General features: G+C 51.5%; 1 protein-coding gene across 1 annotated transcript in view; it reads right to left on the bottom strand.

Annotated features, from left to right (window-relative positions):
* Positions 1 to 20,058, bottom strand: part of LOC144783414 (E3 ubiquitin-protein ligase rnf213-alpha-like) — a 2,376,820-nt gene that overhangs the window by 996,573 nt on the left and 1,360,189 nt on the right. The window contains exon 24 of the mRNA XM_078662402.1: positions 16,889 to 16,990. Coding sequence (XP_078518528.1) covers positions 16,889 to 16,990 — 102 coding nt within the window. The remainder of the gene's footprint in view (positions 1 to 16,888; positions 16,991 to 20,058) is intronic.

Here is a 20,058-nt window from a genome sequence, read left to right as displayed (position 1 = left end):
TGTCTCCAGTCAGAACCAATTCCGTGGGGTCGGGGATCACTTGGTTTACGAGGCGACATCCTGCCCGTTCAGAATAAGGGGGTCTGCTATCAGACACCCAGTGGGAGGTGGAGCCATCATTCACCTTGCCAGGCATGGCCCTGCGTGGATCAATGAGTCATCTTCAGCCAGGTCTGACCCAGCTGGCCCTGCTGCTCCAAAACCAGAAGGCCAATACGCATACTCGCAAAAGCCTTCAGTAAAGCTTTAGACAAGAAACTACTGCATTTCCAGGAAAGGCATCTCACAACGTATGATACCTAAACGGTCCTTACTAAAAGGTGTCCCTCTCTGGCCTGAGCATAAACATACCAAACTCGAAGTCCCTATCGGGTTCCTAGGGCCGGATAGGGTGATAGGAAGTAATCCTTAGCAAACAGGCTACACAGATGTAATCATTAGAGTTATCCTCACACAGTCATTTATGTACTGGGAGCATTCGGTCATTTATGTACAGGGAGCATTTGTGCTGTGGCACTGATTAGCAGTGGCACGGCACCCAGAACATCTACATCTAGCCAACATAGAAGACGCACAAGTTACTACTTGTGTAACGATATATCCGTAAGAGACATTAGTTAGTATTAGATTCCTTACCTTAGAATATCCCCAGGCATCAGACTGGATCCGGAAATTTTTGCGTAGCAGTACCCTTGCGCGTCGGTAGGCGTCGTCTGCGGCTCCGCGTCCGTCGTGGGTCGCCGTGATGACGTCGTCGGAGTACTTAGACGCCGCCTCCGAGTGCTGACGTCAGTTCTTAGACACAGCTTTTCCGCGCCAGAAACGTAGAGCCATGTTAAAAACCAACACTGGTGCCATTGAAACTAGGGCCCTGAAGGGGACAACCCTAACCCTAGATATTGGTTCGCAGAACGGGGAGGATGGGTGGGTCGGTAAGGAATCTAATACTAACTAATGTCTCTTACAGATATATCGTTACACAAGTAGTAACTTGTGCATCTGAAAGAGACACGTTAGTATTAGATTCCTTACCTTAGAATAAATACCCCAGCAATACCAACCCCGGTGGTGGGTCTGCGAACCAATAATCACACCAGAAAGTCCTGGAGGATCGAACGGCCAAAGAAGCCATCCCTCTGGACTTGGCTGTCCAGGCAGTAGTGTCTTGCAAACGTGTGCAGCGATGCCCACGTAGCTGCCTGACAGATGTCTTGTAAGGGCACACCCCTGCCCAGGGCAGTGGTAGTCGCCGTGGCTCGGGTAGAATGAGCCCGCAATCCGGCAGGGGGCTCCTTCCTAGCCAAGGAGTAGCATGCCTGGATACACAAGATGATCCACCGGGAGATGGTCCTCTTGTGCACCGCTTTCCCCTTCTTAGCGCCCACGTAACCAACAAAGAGTTGGTCATCCACCCGGAACTGGCGTGTGCGATCCAGATAAAATGAGAGCGCACGTTTTGGGTCCAGACGATGGAGCCGCTCTTCCTCTTTAGAGGGATGCGGAGGCGGAAAGAAGGTAGCCAAGGTGATAGACTGCCCGATGTGGAAGGCCGTGACAACCTTGGGCAGGAAAGATGGTTTGGTACGGAGCACCACTTTGTCCGGATGGACAGAAAGGAAAGGTGGAGTACAAGAAAGAGCCTGGAGCTCACTCACTCTCCTGGCAGAGGTGATGGCAACCAGGAAAGCAGTCTTCAGAGTCAGAAGGCAAAGAGGACAGTTGTGAAGTGGCTCAAAGGGAGCGCACATCAGAAATGTTAGAACCAGGTTCAAGTCCCACTGAGGTATCACAAACGGAACAGGAGGAAACGTGTGAGCGATGCCCTTAAGAAATCTGTTTACAATAGGGGACTTGAACAAAGAAGGCTGATCATGTAGCCTGAGAAAGGCTGAAAGGGCAGAAAGGTAGCCCTTGATAGTGCCCAGAGCAGAGCCCTGCTGGGCAAGAGAAAGAAGGAAGAGAAGAACCTCTGAAAGAGGGGCAGCAAGAGGATCCACAGCCTTTAGCAAGAGGATCCACAGCCTTTGCTGTGCACCATGCCACAAATCTGTTCCACCTGCAGGCGTATACCGACTTTGTGGAGGGACGCCTGGCTGCCACAATAACGTTACAGACTTCAGGAGGCAAGTCAAATGGCCTCAACTGTCGCCGCTCAATCTCCAAGCATGGAGGTGGAGACTGGACAGGTTCGGGTGGAGGACCGTCCCCTGCTGCTGCGACAGAAGGTCCTCCTGAAGAGGCAGACGAACCGGGGGATCGACTGACATGCTGAGTAGCTCGGGATACCAGTACCTTCGAGCACAGTCCGGAGCCACAAGGATGACTTGGGCCCGGTCGCGCCTGATCTTCTTCAGCACTCTGGGCAGAAGTGGTATAGGCGGAAAGGCGTACAACAGACCGCAACTCCACTCGCGACGAAAACCGTCTCCGAGCGAGTGCCGCCTTGGAAATTCCAACGCGCAGAACTGATGACATTGCGCGTTCTCTTCGGTGGCGAATAGATCTAACCAAGGCTCTCCCCATTGCTGAAAGAGGCCTTGCGCCACGTCCGAGTTCAGACGCCATTCGTGATCCATCATGCACCGACGGCTGAGTTCGTCCGCCCTGGCGTTCAGAGAACCTGCCAGGTGTTGAACCACCAGGGTCACGCCCTGATGTTCCAGCCATTGCCAAAGGCGCAGAGCCTCTTGGCAAAGGGTCCACGACCCAACCCCGCCCTGTTTGTTGCAGTACCACATGGCGGTGGTGTTGTCCGTGAACACCTGCACTACACTCCCCCGGACAGAGGGGAGGAATGCCTTCAGTGCTAGACGAATCGCCCGAAGCTCCAACAGGTTGATGTGGAGTCGAGCCTCCGCCGGAGACCAGAGGCCTCTGATCTCCGCCTCTCCCATGTGGCCTCCCCAGCCCTGGAGGGACGTGTCCGTCACAACTACGTGCTCCGGTTGGGGAAGGGAGAGGGATCTGCCGCTGACCCAATCGCGGTCCGTGAGCCACCACTGCAGCTGTCTCGCAGTGCCCTCCGAGATCAGGACATGGTCGGATAGTTCGCCTTGATGCTGGGCCCACTGAAACTTCAGGTCCCACTGCAGAGCCCGCATCCGCCACCTGGCGTGATGCACCAGTAGGATGCAGGAGGCCATCAGCCCCAGAAGCCGCAGCATCAACCTGACCGAAACCCTGGATAACGGCTGAAAGATGAGAATCAGAGCCTGAATATCCCGGACCCGCTGCTCGGGTGGATAAACCCGAAACTGCGCCGAGTCTAGAACCGCTCCGATGAAGAGGAGCTTCTGAGAGGGGCACAGGTGTGACTTTGGCACATTGATGGAGAACCCCAGCTGGTGCAGGAGGTCTGCCGTAGTCTGGAGGTGGCTGACGACTGCCTGGGGCGAGCCCGCCTTCAACAGCCAGTCGTCGAGGTAGGAAAAGACTGAAACCCCCAACCTGGGCAGATGAGCTGCGACCACCGCCATTACCTTTGTGAACACCCGTGGGGTGCTGGTAAGGCCGAAGGGGAGCACGGTAAACTGAAAGTGCTCGTGGCCAACCGTGAACCGCAGGTAGCGCCGGTGGGCCGGCAGGACGGGGATGTGGAAATAAGCGTCCTGCAAGTCCAACGCTACCATCCAGTCTCCTGGATCCAGGGCAGCTAAGACCTGAGCCAGTGTCAGCATCTTGAACTTCTCCTTCCGGAGGAAGCCGTTGACGTCCCGTAGGTCCAAGATAGGGCGTAGGCCCCCTTTGCCCTTCTTGGGTACCAGGAAGTAGTGGGAGTAGCAACCACACCCTACTTCTGGCCCAGGAACGCGCTCGATGGCCCCCTTGGCCAAGAGGGCCGTAACTTCCTCCTGCAGAAGTCGCAAGTAATACCCCGATACACGGTGGTTCTGCGGTGGCATGGCTGGAGGAGTCGCCTCGAAGGGGAGGGAGTAGCCGCTTCGGACGATTTGCAGCACCCACCTGTCCGAAGTGACAGTGCGCCAGTGGAGGTGGTGAGGGCGAACCCTGCCCCCCACTGGCGTCACATGGGCCTGAAAGCACGGACTAGGAGGGTTTTGAGGCGGATGCTGCGGGGGAAGGTGTGGACTGACCTCGCCGTTGACCCCTACCGCCTGGACGGCGGTTACCACGGCCGCCACCGCGTTGGGTATTGCCCTGCGGAGCGTGGCTAGCGGCACGTGTGGGCGCACCCCTTCCGTGGCAACGAAAGGAGTGATAAGCAGCCGATTGCTGGCGCGGGGCAGAGAGGCCCAAGGACTTGGCCGTAGACCTGGAGTCCTTAAAGAGCTCGAGCGCATGGTCTGCTTTGTCGCCAAAGAGGCGACGGCCATCGAACGGCATGTCCATGAGTGTGTTCTGGACATCTGTCGAAAAGTTGGCGGACCTCAGCCAGGCGTGGCGTCTGACCGCCACCGTCGTTGCCATCGCTCTACCTAGCGAGTCGGTGGTATCCAGCCCACACCTAATGGAGTATTTTGCTGCGTCCCGGCCCTCCACAAGGGCTTGGCCGAGTTTGGCCCGTACCTCCAACGGACACTCAGGCAGCACATCCGCGACCGTATCCCACAGAGAGTGGGTGTAACGGCCCAAGAGGCATGCGGTGTTGGAAGACCGCAGACCCAGACTGATGGATGAGAATATTTTCTTTCCATACTGCTCATACCTCTTGGATTCCCTGTCCGGCGGGGCGGACGGAAATGCGGTCTGGGAATTGGAGGCCTGGATGACCAGGCTCTCGGGGTGGGGTGGATGGACAGGAAACATGGGTCGCCCGGGGCTGGGCGGTGGCGTCTGGCCACCTTCCTATCTACGGGCGAACCCGTAGCGGGCTTGGACCAAGTGCCCAGAAGAACGTCAGTCAAGGCCTCATTAAAAGGCAGCAGAGGCTCGGCCGAGCTTGCCTGCGGTTTAAGGACCTCAGTGAGGAGATTAGTGCTCACGGCCGCGACGGGGAGCTCAAGGCCCAAGGCCTTGGCAGCCCTCATCAGCACCACACTATAAGTTGCCCCCTCCTCCGAAGCCACGGTAGGAGGGGAGACAAAACCAGTATCTGGAGAGGTGTCCAGGCCACTGGCCTCCCCAAGGTCTCCTGTCCAGTCCTCTTGAGACTGACACTCCCTGGTCAGAGGGTGTTAAGACCCCTCCCAGTCCTCCTCATCACCCATCTCCTGACATGCAGGGTCCTCATTCAATGGGGCCTGTTCATAAAAGTGAAATTCACCAAATGGCGTCTGGAGCGGCGCCCATCGGGGCCGTCCCGACGCCGGAACAGGAACGGAGGTGGAACCGGGGACGGCGCCGCCCGAGGACGGCGCCGGAGGTGACAACTGAGGGTCCGACGCCGGGGAGGCCGTAAGATCCACCGGTGACGAACCAGATCCCGAAGGAGGACCAGCAGCGTCCTGCGGCGCCGGGCCCGAAGGCGCCGGCGTCGTCGGAACAACTGGACCCCGCGGCGCCGGGCCAGAAGGCGCCGGCGGCGTCGGGATAGAGGGAACCTGCGGCGCCGGGCCCGAAGGCGTCGGCGGCGTCGGGGCCGCAGCACCCGACGGCGTCGGGGCCGGAGCCGCCGGCCCGCTAGGCCCAGACGGGTCTGCTGGGCCCGGAGGCGCCGCGTAGCCCGTCGGAGGAGAGAGTTTCCTCATGGCCATGAGGAAGCGCTCGATCTCCTCCTGCGCCGCGTTCAGCCCTACAGGACCGCTCCCGCCTGGCTTTCGAAGAGAGGGCCCGGCAGTCGGAGCAGGCCTTGTCGTCGTGGTCGACGCCCAAACAGGACAAACACACGCGGTGAGGATCCGTGACCGACATCAGTCGGTCGCAATCGTCGCAGTGCTTGAAACCGGGCATCCCTACGGCACCGTTCGGAGTCGATAGACTTCGACAACAATCAAAAAGGATCAAAAAGTTAGTCAAAAAATGACTAGGGTTACTGCTTTTTCCAGATCTGCGCTTGCTGGCGCGGAAAAAAGAAGAACTGACGTCAGCACGCGGAGGCGGCGTCTAAGTACTCCAATTACGTCATCACGGCGCCCCACGACGGACGCGGAGGCGCAGACGACGCCTACCGACGCGCAAGGGTACTGCTACGCAAAAATTTCCGGATCCAGTCTGACGCCTGGGGATATTCTAAGGTAAGGAATCTAATACTAACGTGTCTCTTTCAGATAGGAAGAGTACTAGGGGAAGGGAGACCCACGCTAATGATGCCAGGTCTAACACTAACCTATGTTTCTTACAGATATATCGTTATCGAAGGTAATTAACTTGTTCATCTGAAAGGAACAGTTAGTTATAGATTCCTTACCTTAGAATAGATACCCCAGAAAAACTAACCCTGGAGGTGGGTCTTCGAACTAAGATCACACCAGAAAGTCCTGGATAACAGCACGGCCAAATAAGCCGTCTCTCCGGACTTGGCTGTCCAGGCAGTAGTGTTTTGTAAACGTGTGTGGCGATGCTCACGTGGCCACCTGACAGATGTCAAAAAGCAGTAGTGGCTGCCGTCGCCCTGGTGGAATGGGCGCTTAGCACCACTGCAGCCTCCTTTTTAGACTGAGAATAACAGGCATTAAAAACGACCCATCTAGAGAGGGTGCACCTGTGTACAGCCCGACCTTTCTTGGCGCCCACGTAGCCAACAAAGAGCTGGTCATCCACCCGGAACTGTTTGGTGCGATCCAGGTAGAAGGAAAGTGCACGTTTTGGGACCAGATGGTGGAGCCTCTCTTACTCTTTAGAAGTATGCCGAGGCAGAAAGAAGGTGGGTAAAGTGATGGTTTTCCCGATGTGAAAGGAAGTGACCACTTTGGGAAGAAAGATGGATGAGTTCTTAGGACAACCTTGTTCGGATGTACAGCCAGAAAAGGAGGCTTGGATGAAAGAGCCTGGAGCTCACTCACTCTTCTGGCAGATGTGATGGCTACCAGGGAATGCAGTCTTAAGATTTAAGAGTCGTAGAGGACAGTTGTGAAGCGGCTCAAAGGGCGCGCACATCAAATGCAAGTCCCACTGAGGTAACACAAAGAGAATAGGAGTAAAGAGATGAGTGATGCCTTTAAAGAAACAATTCACAACCGGGGACTTGAAGAGAGAAGGCTGATCAGAAAGCCTTAGAAAGGCAGAAATGGCCAAAAGATAGCCCTTGACAGTGCCCAGAGCAGAGCCCCGCTGGGCCAAAGAAAGGAGAAACAAGAGAACCTCAGAAAGAGGGGCAGAAGGGGGATCCACAGCCTTTGCTGCACACCATGCCACAAATGTGTTCCATCAGCAGGTGTATACCGTCTTAGTAGAGGGACGCCTGGCTGCCAAGATTACATCACAGACTTTGTGAGGCAATTCAAATGACGTCAACTGCCGCTGCTCAATCTCCACGCAAGGAGGTGGAGGCTGGACAGGTTTGGGTGGAGGACCGTCCCCTATTGCTGCGACAGAAGATCCTCCCAAAGAGTCAGTCGGATGGGAGTATCGATGGCCATGTCGAGCAGCTCGGGATACCAGACTCTTCACGCCCAGTCCAGAGCCACAAGAATGACTTGGGCCCGGTCATGCTTGATCTTCTTCAGCACTCTGGGCAGAAGTGGTATAGGCAGAAAGGCGTATAGAAGACCACAACTCCAATCGCGATGAAAAGCTTTGCCTAGTGAGTGCTGCCTTGTAATTGCAACGTACAGAATTATTGACATACGGTGGTGAATAGATCTAACCAACGTTCTCTCCACTGTTGAAAGTGACCAAGTGAAGACGCCATTCGTGATCCATCATGCACCTGCGGCTGAGTTTGTCCACCCTGGCGTTCAGGGAACCTGCCAGGTGTTGAACCACCAGGGATATGCCCTGATGTTCCAGCCATGTCCAGAGGTGCAGGGCCTCCTGACATAGGGTCCACTACCCCCCCTGCCTTGTTTGTTGCAGTGCCAAATGGCAGTGGTGTTGCCGTGAACATCTGCACTACTCTTCCCCGGACAAAGGGAAGGAATGCTTTGAGTGCAAGACGAATCGCCCGAAGCTCCAGAAGGTTGATGTGGAGCCCGGCATCCGCTGGTGACCAGAGGCCTCTGATCTCTACCTACTCCATTGGGCCTCCCCATCCCAGAATTGATGCATCGGTCACCACTGTGAACTCTGGTTGGGGTAGGGAGAGGGATCTGCCATCAACCCAATCCTGGTTTGTGAGCCACCACTGCAATTGATGTGCAGTGCCCTCCGAGAACTCCACGTAATCGGACATGTTCCCTTGATGTTGTGCCCACTAGAACTTCAGGTCCCACTGCAGAGCCTGCATATGCCCTTTGGCAAGGTCCACCAGCAAGATGCAGGAGGCCATCAGGCCCAGTAGGCGGAGGGTCATCCTGACCGAAACCAGGGATAGAGGCTAAAAGATCGGAATCATGGCTGCAATTATCCCAGACTTGCTGTTCGGGAGGAAAGACCCAAAACTGTGTCGTGTCCAGAACCGCTCCAATCAAGTGGAGCTTTCTGAGAGGGAGTCAGGTGTGACTTTGGCACGTTGATGGAGAACCCGAGCGAATACAGTAGGTCGGCTGCAATCTGGAGGGTGAAGAGGACAGCCTGGGGTGAGCCTGCCTTCAACAGTCAGTCATCTGGATAGGGGAAGACTGGAACCCCTGATCTACACAGATGAGCTGCGACCACCGCCATCAATTTCGTGAACACCCGAGGGGTGCTGGTAAGGCCAAAGGGGAGCCCAATAAACTGAAAATGCTTCTGGCCTACCGTGAACCATGGGTAACGTCGGTGGGCCGGCAGGACGTGGATGTGAAAATAAGCATCCTGCAAATCCAATGCTACTATCCAGGCTCCAAGGTCGAGGCTGACAGGACCTGAGCGAGCGTCAACATCTTGGACTTCTCATTCCGCAGGAAGAGGTTGACGTTCCCGAGATCCAAGATACGACGCAGGCCGTTGTCCTTGGGCACCAGAAAGTAGTTGGAATAGCACCCACAACCTACTTCTGGGACAGGAACGTGCTCGATGGCTCCCTTGGCCAAGAGTGCCAAAACTTCCTGTTGGAGAAGGTCCAGATGATCCTCCGACCTGCAATGGTACTGAGGTGGCATGGATGGAGGGGTAGTCTATCTGCAAAACCCACCTGTCCGACGTGATGGTGTGCCAGTGGAGGAGGTGATGGCGAATCCTGCCGCCCACTGGCGTTTGGTGGCCCTGAAAGGTCGGACTAAGAGGGTTTGGAGGCTGCTGTAGAGGGAGCTGTATTGGACTGGCCCGCCGGCTGCCCATCAGAACCACGGCAGTGGTTCCCACATCCCCAGCCGCACAGAGGCTGAACAGCTTGCGCTGGCCTGTGGCTCTGGGCGGGATGTGTTGGGGCACCCCTTCCGTAGCCAGACTGCGCAGGGCGGGTGGTGGAGTGGTCCAATGACCTGGCCGTAGCACAATAGTCCTTACCCAAAAAGGCGACGGCCATCAAACGGCATGTCCTTAAGGGTGGATTGGACATCCCCTGAAAAACCATTCGACCTCAAACAGGTGTAGCGTCTAAGGGCTACCGACGTGGAAATTGTTCTGCTAGTGAGTCGGCGGTATACAGCCCACAGCGGATGGGAAACTTCGATGCGTCTCTCCCTTCGGCAACTGGGCGAGAGAGTACAGCCCTTGCCTCCTCCAGGCCCTGAGCTAGCATTTGCACAACCGTATCCCACAAGGAGTGGGTATAACGGCCCAACAGACATGCAGTGTTTATCAACCGCAGTCCCAAGCTGGAGAAAGAAAACGTCTTCCCGAGATGATCAAGCTTTTTGGATTCCCTATCAGGTGGAGAGTTAGGGAATGCACCCTTAGAGGTAAAGGCTTGGACCACGAAGGTCTCAGGGGTGGGGTGTTAGGAGAGGAAAGACAGGTAACCCAGAGCCGGGCGGTGGCTTCGGACAGTCATCATATCCACAGGAGCCCTGTGTTGGGCCTGGACCAGGTGCCCAAAAGGTTGTCAGTGAGGGCTTCATTAAACCGAAGCAGGGGCTCCAAAGAACTCGCTGCTGGGTGAAGCACCTCTGTCAGGAGGTTAATCCTGACTGCCATTGAAGGTAGCTCGAGATAAAGAGCCTTAGCGTCCCTACGCAACACCATGGCGTAAGACGCTCCCTCCTTTGTAGCCACAGTAGGAGGTGACAACATGCCACGGTCTGGTGAGGTATCCAGACCACTGGTTTCCCCAAGTTCCTCTCGCCAGTCCAGTTCATAGCCTAACTGGTCAGTTAGGGGGTCTCCAGACCCCTCCCAGTCCTCTTCTAAAAGAGCCAGGATAGAACAAGGGCAAAAAAGTAACCATCGGCGCTGGATCCGGCGTCAGTCGACGCTGGTCCAACTCTGCGTCTACATCGAGGTGGAGGCCAGGGTTGACGTCAGCTAGGGACACAGCTGACGCCAGTTGTGGATGTGGTGCCGGTGGAATCGGCGCCGGTGGAGGTGTCACAAGGTAGACCAGCGCCAATACCGATCCAGGCCTGGATCCAAGGTGACGCTGCAGCACTGGGGCCGAAGCTGCTGGCATCGAAGTCCCCAGGGCCGCCAGCTGAGTCCGCAGGGCCCTATGGCGCAACAATGGAGGCGAGTTGCCCAAAGATGGCATGCATCGCTTCGTAAAATTGACGAACCTGGGCAGGGGGTGCTCCGGGTCCCGGGAAGGGAGGAAACGCCAGAGTCCACCCTTCAGGCTCTGCATGCGGAGCTGCGGGAGGGGCACCACCCGCATCCCCCGTTGCGTCAGCCGACAGACGGGGAGAAATCAAAGAGCGACGATGCTTCTTCGACTTCTTCTTGTGCTTCGACTTACCTGACCCCCGAATGCGAAGACTTGGATGAATAATGATGATGGTGGCTCTGCAACCGGTCCCTCGACCTCCCACACGACCGGGACCTCGCACGGCGTGGAGCCATCTGCCGGACCTCGAGAAGCTTTCGGGACCGCTCCCGCAAAGACTTCGGATTCATGGGCGGCCAGATGGAGCACGACTTGGGGTCGTGGTTGTGCCCCAGGCACAACAGGCTCACGTGGTGCAGATCCGTCACCGATATTTACAGGAACAGCAAGCCTTGAAGCCGGGCATCCCTTGTACACCAGGAGTCGAAGACTCAGCAAAAACGGTGTCGACAAAAGTCGAGAAAAATTCAGTCAAAAAGTGACTGGAGGTACCGCTCTCTCCTGATCTGAGCTGGCTGGCGCAGAAAAAAAGGAACTGACGTCAGCCTGCGAGTGCGGCATCTAAGTAGCTACCGCAACGTCATCCCGGCGACCAAGACGCCAATGACAAACGTGGAGCCGACCGACGCCACCTTTCGACGCGCCGGGGTACTGCTGACGAAAAACTTTCCGGATCCAGTCTGACTCCTGGGGGTAATTCTAAGGTAAGGAATCTCTAACAGTTTTTTCAGATGTGGGGAAAATGGGTGGGTGGGTAAGAAAACTGCAGCAAGACATAATCTCTACCAGATAAGGTGTTTTCCAAAGTTAAGTACAGAGACTTCTAGCTGCAGATTCCCTACCTTAGAATAGATACCAAAGCAATACTTCCCCGGAGGCGGGCTGCAAAACGGATTATCCTAAGAAGTCCTGTCTAAGCAGAAGTGCTTCGTAAAGGTGTGTAAAGAAACCCATGTGGCTTCCTGACAGATATGAAGTACAGGAACTCTGTGAGCTAACACAGTGGTCGCAGCTTTGGCTCTAGTAGAATGAGCAAGCAAACACTACAGGGGTTGATCTTTGGCTAGTGTATAGCAGTTTTTGATGGAGAGAACTATCCATCACAAGATGGTCCTCTTCTGCACCGCCTTCCCTTTCTTGGCTCCGACATATCATGCAAAGAGTTGATCATCTACCAGGAACTCACAAGTGTGTCAAAGACAATGCTCTTTTTGGGTTCAGTCGGTGGAGTCTCTCCTCTTCTTTAGAGGTAGAGCATAAAAGGTAGGCAAAGTGATATACTGGCCTACATGGAAGGGGGTAACCACTTTTGATAACAAAAAATGCCCAACTTCAGTAAGCCAGTTTGTCAGGGTAGAAGGAAAGGTATGGAGGCTGTGCAGAGAGCACCTGTAGCTCACTGACCATCCAAGCAGATGTTATTGCCACTAGGAAGGCAGTTTTGATGGTGAAGAATCTGAGTGGGCAGTTGTGGAGCAGCTCAAAAGGACCACACATCTGAAATGAAAGAACCAGATTTAGGTCCCACTGGGGCATAATAAAATGCGCTGGTCGGAACATTCATTGGAGACTTTTAGAACCTATGGACAATAGGGGATTTGAAAAGGGATTGCTGATCTGGGAACCGCAGATAGGTACGCTTTTAACATGCCCAGGGCAGAGCCCTGCTGGGCCAAGGAAATAATAAACAAGAGCAGCTGGGAAAGGGGTGCGGAAAGAGGATTGACATACTTATCAGCAAATCATGACACAAACTTGCTCCAGAGAAAGGCCTATACCGTCTTTCTGGAGGGGCGTCTGGCTGCCAGAATACCATTGTAGGTTGAAAGCTGTCAACTGTCACCATTCAATCTCCTTGCATGAAGGAGAAGTTTTTTCAGGTTCGGGTGCAGGACCCTATCTTTTTGCTGCGACAGATGATCCCACTGTAGAGGCAGCCTTATTGGAGGACCAATGCTTATGCTCAGCAGCTGGGGATACCGTTTTCTCCATGCCCAATCCAGAGATACAAGAATGACTTGGGTCCTGTCATTCCTGACCTTCTTGAGAACTCTGGACAGGAGTGGTACTGGTGGAAGGTGTCTCTGAGGGACATCAGCCTTGGAAACTCCATCATGCAAAACTGCTGACATTGCATGTGTTGGGCAGAGGCGAACAGATCTAACCAAGATTTTCTCCACTGTTGAAAGAGACCTTGCATCACTTACGAGTGGAGACGCCACGCATGATCTTCTAGGCACCAGCAGCTGAGTTAGTCTGCTCTGGAGTTCAAGGAATCCGCCAGGTGTTCAACCATTAGGGAAATGCCCTTGTGTTCTAGCCAAGTCATAGGTGCAAAGCCTCTTAACAAAGAGTCCATGACCCCACAGCGCTCTTTTTGTTGCAGTACCACATAGTGGTGGCGTTGTCTGTGAACACCTGCACCAACCTTCCCCTGATTGAAAGAAGAAAGGCTTTCAATGTTGATCAAATCACTTGAAGCTCCAACAGATTAATGTGGAGTCCAGGTTCTGCCGGAGACCAAATTCCTCTGATCACCACCTCCCCCAGATGGCTGCCCTAGCCAGGAGTGAAGCATCTGTCACTTCAGTCAGCTCTGGTTGGAGAAGGGAGAGGTGTCTGTCCCCGACCCAATCGCAGTTTGTTAGCCACCCCTGCAGATATTTTGCAGTTCCCTCCCAGATCTAGACCATGTCGTAGAAATTCCTCTGATGCTGCACCCACTGGGAGTTCAGGTCCCACTTCAGAGCCCTCATTTGTCAGCGAGCATGTGTTACAAGCAGGCTGCATGAGGCCATGAGGCCCAACAACCTCAAGCTCATTGTCATCGAAATCCGGGAGAAAGGCTAAAACATCGGCATCATAGCCTGATTATCTTGGGCTCGCCGCTCTGGAGGATAAGCCGATAACGGCACTGTTTCCAGAACAGCTCTGATGTAAGGTAGCGTCTGAGAGGGAGACAGGTGTGACCCCCAGCGAGCGCAGAAGGTTCACTGAGGTCTGGAGGTGGGTGACGACTGCCTAGGACGAGCCTGCTTCAACATCCAATTGTCGATGTAGGGAAAGACTTTAGTGAGTACTCGAGGGGCGCTGATAAGGCTGATGGGGAGCACAGGAAGCAGAAAGTGCTCTTGTCCTACCACAAACTGCAGGTTCTGCAGAGCCAGAATGGTGATGTGGAAACAGGCAACCTGCAAATCCAACACTTCCATCCAGTCTCGCTGGTCTTGGGCATACAGGATTTGTGCGAGCGTGAGCATCTTGAATTTCTCCTTTTTCAGGAAGAGGTTGAAAATACGCAGGTCTAAGATAGGAGAAAGGCCTCTATCCTTCTTGGGCACCAGAAAGTAGTGGGAATAGCAACCGCTTCCTACTTCTGATGCAGGAACCCTCTCTATAGAGAGACCAGTAGGGGCCCATCCCGGGCTCTTGGCACCCGAGGGCACTCCAGAGGGGTCGGGACGACTGAAAAAGTGCATGCTTGGCCTCATAAATCTCTTACAGTTGGTAGGAGGTCGCTCTGGTTCCCGGAAACTCCGGAAGGCCCGAAATTTCTCAGGCTTCACCACAGAGCTAGGTCTCAAGTGCAGACGACCCCACAACTCATTTAAAGACTTGTGCAGTAAAGTCAAAGACCTGTTTGACTTCTTTTTCGTGTTAGACTTTCCAGTCTTCCTCGATGACTTAGAATGGGTCCTGATGGACACTTCCTGCAATGTACAGCTTTTGGCTATATCAGGATGCACCACTCTGCCCACTTTAAACATGGCAGAACCTTTCTCTTGGCATCCAGAGCTCCCTAGCCCAACCAAGAGGTGTGGCTACCAAGAGGGCTACATACCCTTGAAAATCCAGTTTTACAACCGGTTTCCCTCTCATTCCCAGGTTTCAGATAGTCTGCATAAACAACAGAGCAGCCTCTCTCGCAAGTGTTACCCATTTGCCCTTCAAATGTGGCATCCCTTTGAAGCTTACCTTTTAGATTAACACCAATGTGGCTTCCTGCAAGAGGGAGGTAACAGCTCTCTCCAGTGCAGGGTTCTATTGTATTCGTAGGAGTCATTAGCATGTCTCCCCAGGAGGGCAGAAAGCTGGCCTCAGAACATACCCTGTGTGAAGCAGTGAGCGGCCACCAGTAATCTTGGGCAACTAAAGTGGCAACCTCTATAGTTGCACTTTACCCACCAGTGACATTAAATTTAGTGTAGCCATGAACTCAGATGTATGCACAGATTCCTTTGATACCTTACCATACTACTTTAGTAGTCCCACTCAGGAGTTAGCATGGCTGAGATGTCAGCCTGTAACTCTGTACTTGCCATAGGGGATACTAGCCTTTCCAGAGTAAAAATGAAAATTTAGGGTTTTTAGTGTTAGAACATGAAAAAGTACATGTTCCACTGTTTAACATACAGCACCCTGCCTTAGGGCTCCATATTGACTTACATTTATTAAAAAGGAAGGTTTGGGCTTTACCATTACTTTAAAGGCAAAAAGAACAATTGATGGACGGAATGCTGAACAATGTCAAACATTCACCCCCAGTACAGAGATTTGGGCCTAAAGCTATCGTTTTTTTGCTCACCATGCCATTTCAGTTTGGACCCATCCACATGCATATCACCCTTGACCCTGCCACTCGTGGGCACAGTCCAGCCCAAACTGCCAGGTCAGGTCCTCCCTGCACCTGAAACAAGCATCCTGGGACCGTTTTCGGGGTTTAACCCATCATCAGCCAGGATGGCTTCACTCCAGTGGCATGGTTGAGCCAATGACCTACGTACGGGCATACTCTTCCCACTTGTGGTGACAAATGCCAAAAGAACAATTGATAGATGGAATGCTGAACAAAGTCAAACCTTCACCCCATTACAGAGATATGGGCCTAAATCCACAGTTTTTTTGCTCACCATGCCTTTCCAATTTGGACCCAGCCATATGCAAATCAGCCCTGACCCTGATCCTCATCGGAACAGTTCAGCCCAAACTGCCAGGCCAGGTCCTCCCTCGACCGGAAACTAGCATCCTGAGACCGGTTTTGGGGTATCACCCATCATCAGCCAGGCTAGCTTGACTCCAGTGACATGGTGAGCATGGTACCCACGTCAGGGCATATACCGTCCCACTCGAAGTGAGAAATGCAAAAAGAACACTAAATAGATGGAATGCTAAACAGTGTCAAACATTCACCCCATAATAGAGATCTGGGACTAAACCCAGATAAAGTGACTGGGGGGGAATGTTTGCATTGTTCAGCATTCCGTCCATCATCTGATTGTTTTGCTTTTGTCACCCTAAGAGGGAAGGGTATGCCCAAACGTGGGTTCCGTGCTCACTGTGCCACTGGATTCAAGCTAGCCTGGCTGATGAGGGGTGATACCCCGAAACTAGATTCAGGATGCTTGTTTCCAGTCCAGGGAGGACCTGGCCTGGCAGTGTGGGCTTAACTGTTCCCATGAGGAGCAGGGTCAAGACTGATTTGCATATGGGTGGGTCAAACTGGGGTAGCAGGGTTAGCAAAGAAACAATGGATAAAACCCAGATCTGTGACTGGGGGTTAATGTTTGCATTGCTCAGCATTCCGTCTATCATCTGTTCTTTTTTTCTTTTTTCACCCCAAGTGGGAAGGGTATGGGGAGACGTGGTCCCATGGTCACTGTGCCACTGGATTCAAGCTAGCCTCGCTGATGAGGGGTGAAACCCGGAAACTGGTCCCATGATGCTTGTTTCCTGCTAGGGATCTGTCACAGTCCTTTTAGGGGGTGACAGACCTTGCACATGGTAAAAAAAAGTTTGTGTGAGAAGAAAAATCGAGGTATGGGTCTCTGAGAGACCAGAAGCAGCTCTGGCTCTGCGTCTGGTGACGTAGACAGAAAGACAGGATGGCACAGCTGATTGTACAGTGTGCAGACAGTCATTGGCTACACTGTGGAAAACAATCTGGTACTCTTCAAAGGAAATTCAGACATGGCTAAGGAATGTGTTGCCATGTGCTCTTCAACTATCCGATATCTTATCATCACTTTGCCTTACAGTCTTTGTGAGTATAGTATCCAATGCTGATTACTGAAAATGTTATTATGTGAAGTTATGGTTTCCGGAGTAAGAATTCCTGAACATTGAGACCCACAAACAGCAGGATATGCTTTTCATAGAGGAGCTTCAGGTGTGAAAAAATAAACTTGCAAAAGGAAAACAAAATGTACTCACTGTTATAAAACATGCATCATTAGAAGGTGTTTCATTAATTTTTTCTCTTGCAGAAGCGAGAGCCAAACACACAAGTTTTTCAGTCAAATCTTCCTGGGTTTTCTGAAAAAAAAGTATGATTTTTTTTTTAGGATTCTGTGGAAATGTCAAATAAATGTTAACCACATGTATTGTGTGAATCAGATGTTTTTTTTAAAAGAAAGGAAACCAAAAAGGATTCATCAATGTTCAGATAAAGATTTATATTGGAGGTATAGATGTGTAGTCCATCATGTTTTAGGTTTAAACCTGTAATACCTGATAAAACCAAACCCAAAGGGAAACAGCCCTCATCAGTGTAAATATATAAATACTGATAAACACCTGCACAACCACAAATTAAAGGCCATTGAAAGAAAGGAATGTGGAAAAGAATGAGTCATTTTTCCTGCTTCCAAAGGTGCCAACATAATGTAACTTTGTTATAGACTGTAGCAGGAAGATAGACTGGATTAAGATTATTCAGCTTTTTGTTTTATTGTTTAAGCATATCAATAAAATAATGTTTCTTCTTCATTTTGTTTACTACAGTTTTGTGTGCGTGAATTAAAGGTGCAGGGTTTAGAAGAATGTTTTGAGTCTAATCAAGTTATTTCACACTCTGTAGAGAATCTGCAAACATTTAGATCATATTTGATCTTTTGTCAGTTTTAAATTCTTTCACTGATTGGTGAAATGGCTGGTTTATTAGATTCGTGGCCAATATGTACAATCTCATTTAGTCAAAGAGACAGGGCCCGATTCACAGAACTAATTTAAGACAAAATCCTAAACTTACTACTTTTGGTATTCACAGAAGTTAGGATTTTGTCTTAAGTTTGTCTTAAGACAAACTTAAGACAGACTTAAGACAGACTTAAGATAAACTTAAGACAGACTTAAGACAGGATTTTGTCTTAAGTCTGTTTTAAGACAAATTTAAGACAAAATCCTAACTTCTGCGAAAACCAAAAGTAGTAAATTTAGGATTTTGTCTTAAGTTAGTTCTGTGAATCGGCCCCACAGAATGGGTGAAACAGTTACCTGTGAAAAAAACGTATTGTTACTATGCACATGGGATACTGGTGAAAACACAACACAAGACTTTCTACATGCCAACAAAATTCTTAGGACCACGATGTCCCATTATTAAAAGTAATACCTTCAGCCAATCCTGGCTTTTTAACCAACTATACTTTACTGTTTGGGATTTTCAGCTGATAGTTATAGTGTTAACAGCACAGAATAAGTTATGTCTCTTTAAATGTCAGAACTGACTAAAAGTGAGACTTTTGCCAATGAGACACTTGGCAGCTATGAATGTCCACACAACAGCAGCACCACCATAATGCAGTCAGGAAGAGTGCAGAAAAGCAGTGGTGAGCATATTTAAAGCATAAAGTTTCAGGTGCCTTAGAATGCAGTGCTACAAATTATTCTGGTGCAATGAGATGTTAGTGAGAGTACAATATAGATACTTTCACTGCTTAAATCGGTCTAACATTAGTCCATTGGACACGCTGTCAATGGGAAAACACTACATACCCTGCATTATCTCCTATAAATTAAATATGCGCTTTATAATATTGAGGCAAAAACATGTTTTGTAAACACTGTAAAACAAATCTTTTGTCGATATTGGGGGTTAGGCAGCTGAATAAGCATTGTAAAATGATCCAGGGCTGATGGTTCTTGGCACACTGAACCAAAGTGTGATTCAGGAAAATTCTAGCTTTCACACGGATTCGTGCATAAAACTGGGGTTTTGTTGCAGTAGCCCCACCACATACACACACTTTTTGCCTGGTATTTGATGCAACTTTGACTGAAGTGCATTGGGTTCCTGCTAAACAGGTCCCCAGTGCCAGTGTTCTTTTCCCCAAATCAAGGCAACTGGCCATTTGATCCCCAACTGACCAGGCCTTTAGCACCTCTGTGAGTCCCTAGTAAGTGGTACCTCTGGTACCTAGGGCATAGGTACTAAATAGGGTCCCTAAAAGCTGCAGCCACTCTAAGGGACCCATCACTAAACTCATACAGACTCATACATGCTGCCACTCCAGGATGTGTGACAAGGTGCTCTAAAAGGTTACCTGTGTGCCATGTCCCCTAAAACTGCATGTAATAATTGTAAGTCGCTCACACAGCAGGCCTTAGAGCCCTAAGGCAGGGTGCATTATATTATGTGTGGATCTATCTGCATGAGCAGATATGCTTTGTGCTAGCCAGTTCAATTACTGCCAGTACAAGTTAGCAGGAAAGTCATTCTAAGTACATATGCTGGACACTGGTGAAAAACGAGTTCCCCAGCTACATGAAGGTTTCACTGAAACTAGAGATGTTTGGTATCAAACATCTTATATTAATAAACACACACTGATGGATCTATTAATACATGCACCCAAAGGGCACCTTAGAGGTACCCGCTGAAAACCTACCAACTTCTAGTGTGCTGACTGACTGGTCCTAGCCAGCTTGCCACCACAGATGGGTTTCTGACACCTGTGGGTGAGGGCCTTTCCTCTAAGGAGGTTAGGAACAAAGCCTGCTCAGACAGAGAGTGTTTACACCCCCTCCCACAAGACAACCTGTGAATTAGCATTCCAAGGCAGGGAGCTGCAAGGAGTCCACCGTCTTTGGTATGCTAATCTGCCTTCCCTCAGAGGTGAGGATGCATACGCCCCCCAGTCCAGGGCCCATTTGGTGCCTAGACAGGTGGGAAAATTAGTAGTCAGAGAGGTGTGTTCACTTTTAGGCTAGTTTCAACCCTAAGGTGGGCTTCCTGAAGTGAATATGAAAGTCAGAAGTCTGCCATCTTTGTGATGGCAAACTTAGGAACTCTGGGACTGGGTTACACCCACCTTGCAAAGGAAGTGGTCATGTAGGGGGCGTAGTGACCCCAGGGGTAAGTAGCCCATTGGCTACTACCCTACACTCCCCTAATGCCCCAAAATCTAGTTTTGAGGGGAGCCCCTGGCACCAGGAACACAGGTTCTGCCAACCTAAAAGAAGAAGAAAGACTGAAGAGCCACAAAAAGGAAGAACTGTGGAAGGAGTACTGACTTGGCACCAACCCTGCCGGCCTATTCGCTGTTCCTGATGATTGCGTCAAAGTCAACTCACCATGTAAGCTGATGTGCCTCCAAAAGCCT

This window comes from Lissotriton helveticus, chromosome 9, assembly GCF_964261635.1.
Source record: "Lissotriton helveticus chromosome 9, aLisHel1.1, whole genome shotgun sequence".
NCBI classification, from domain to species: Eukaryota; Metazoa; Chordata; class Amphibia; order Caudata; family Salamandridae; genus Lissotriton; species Lissotriton helveticus.
This window is presented reverse-complemented; position numbering and strand designations above follow the sequence as displayed.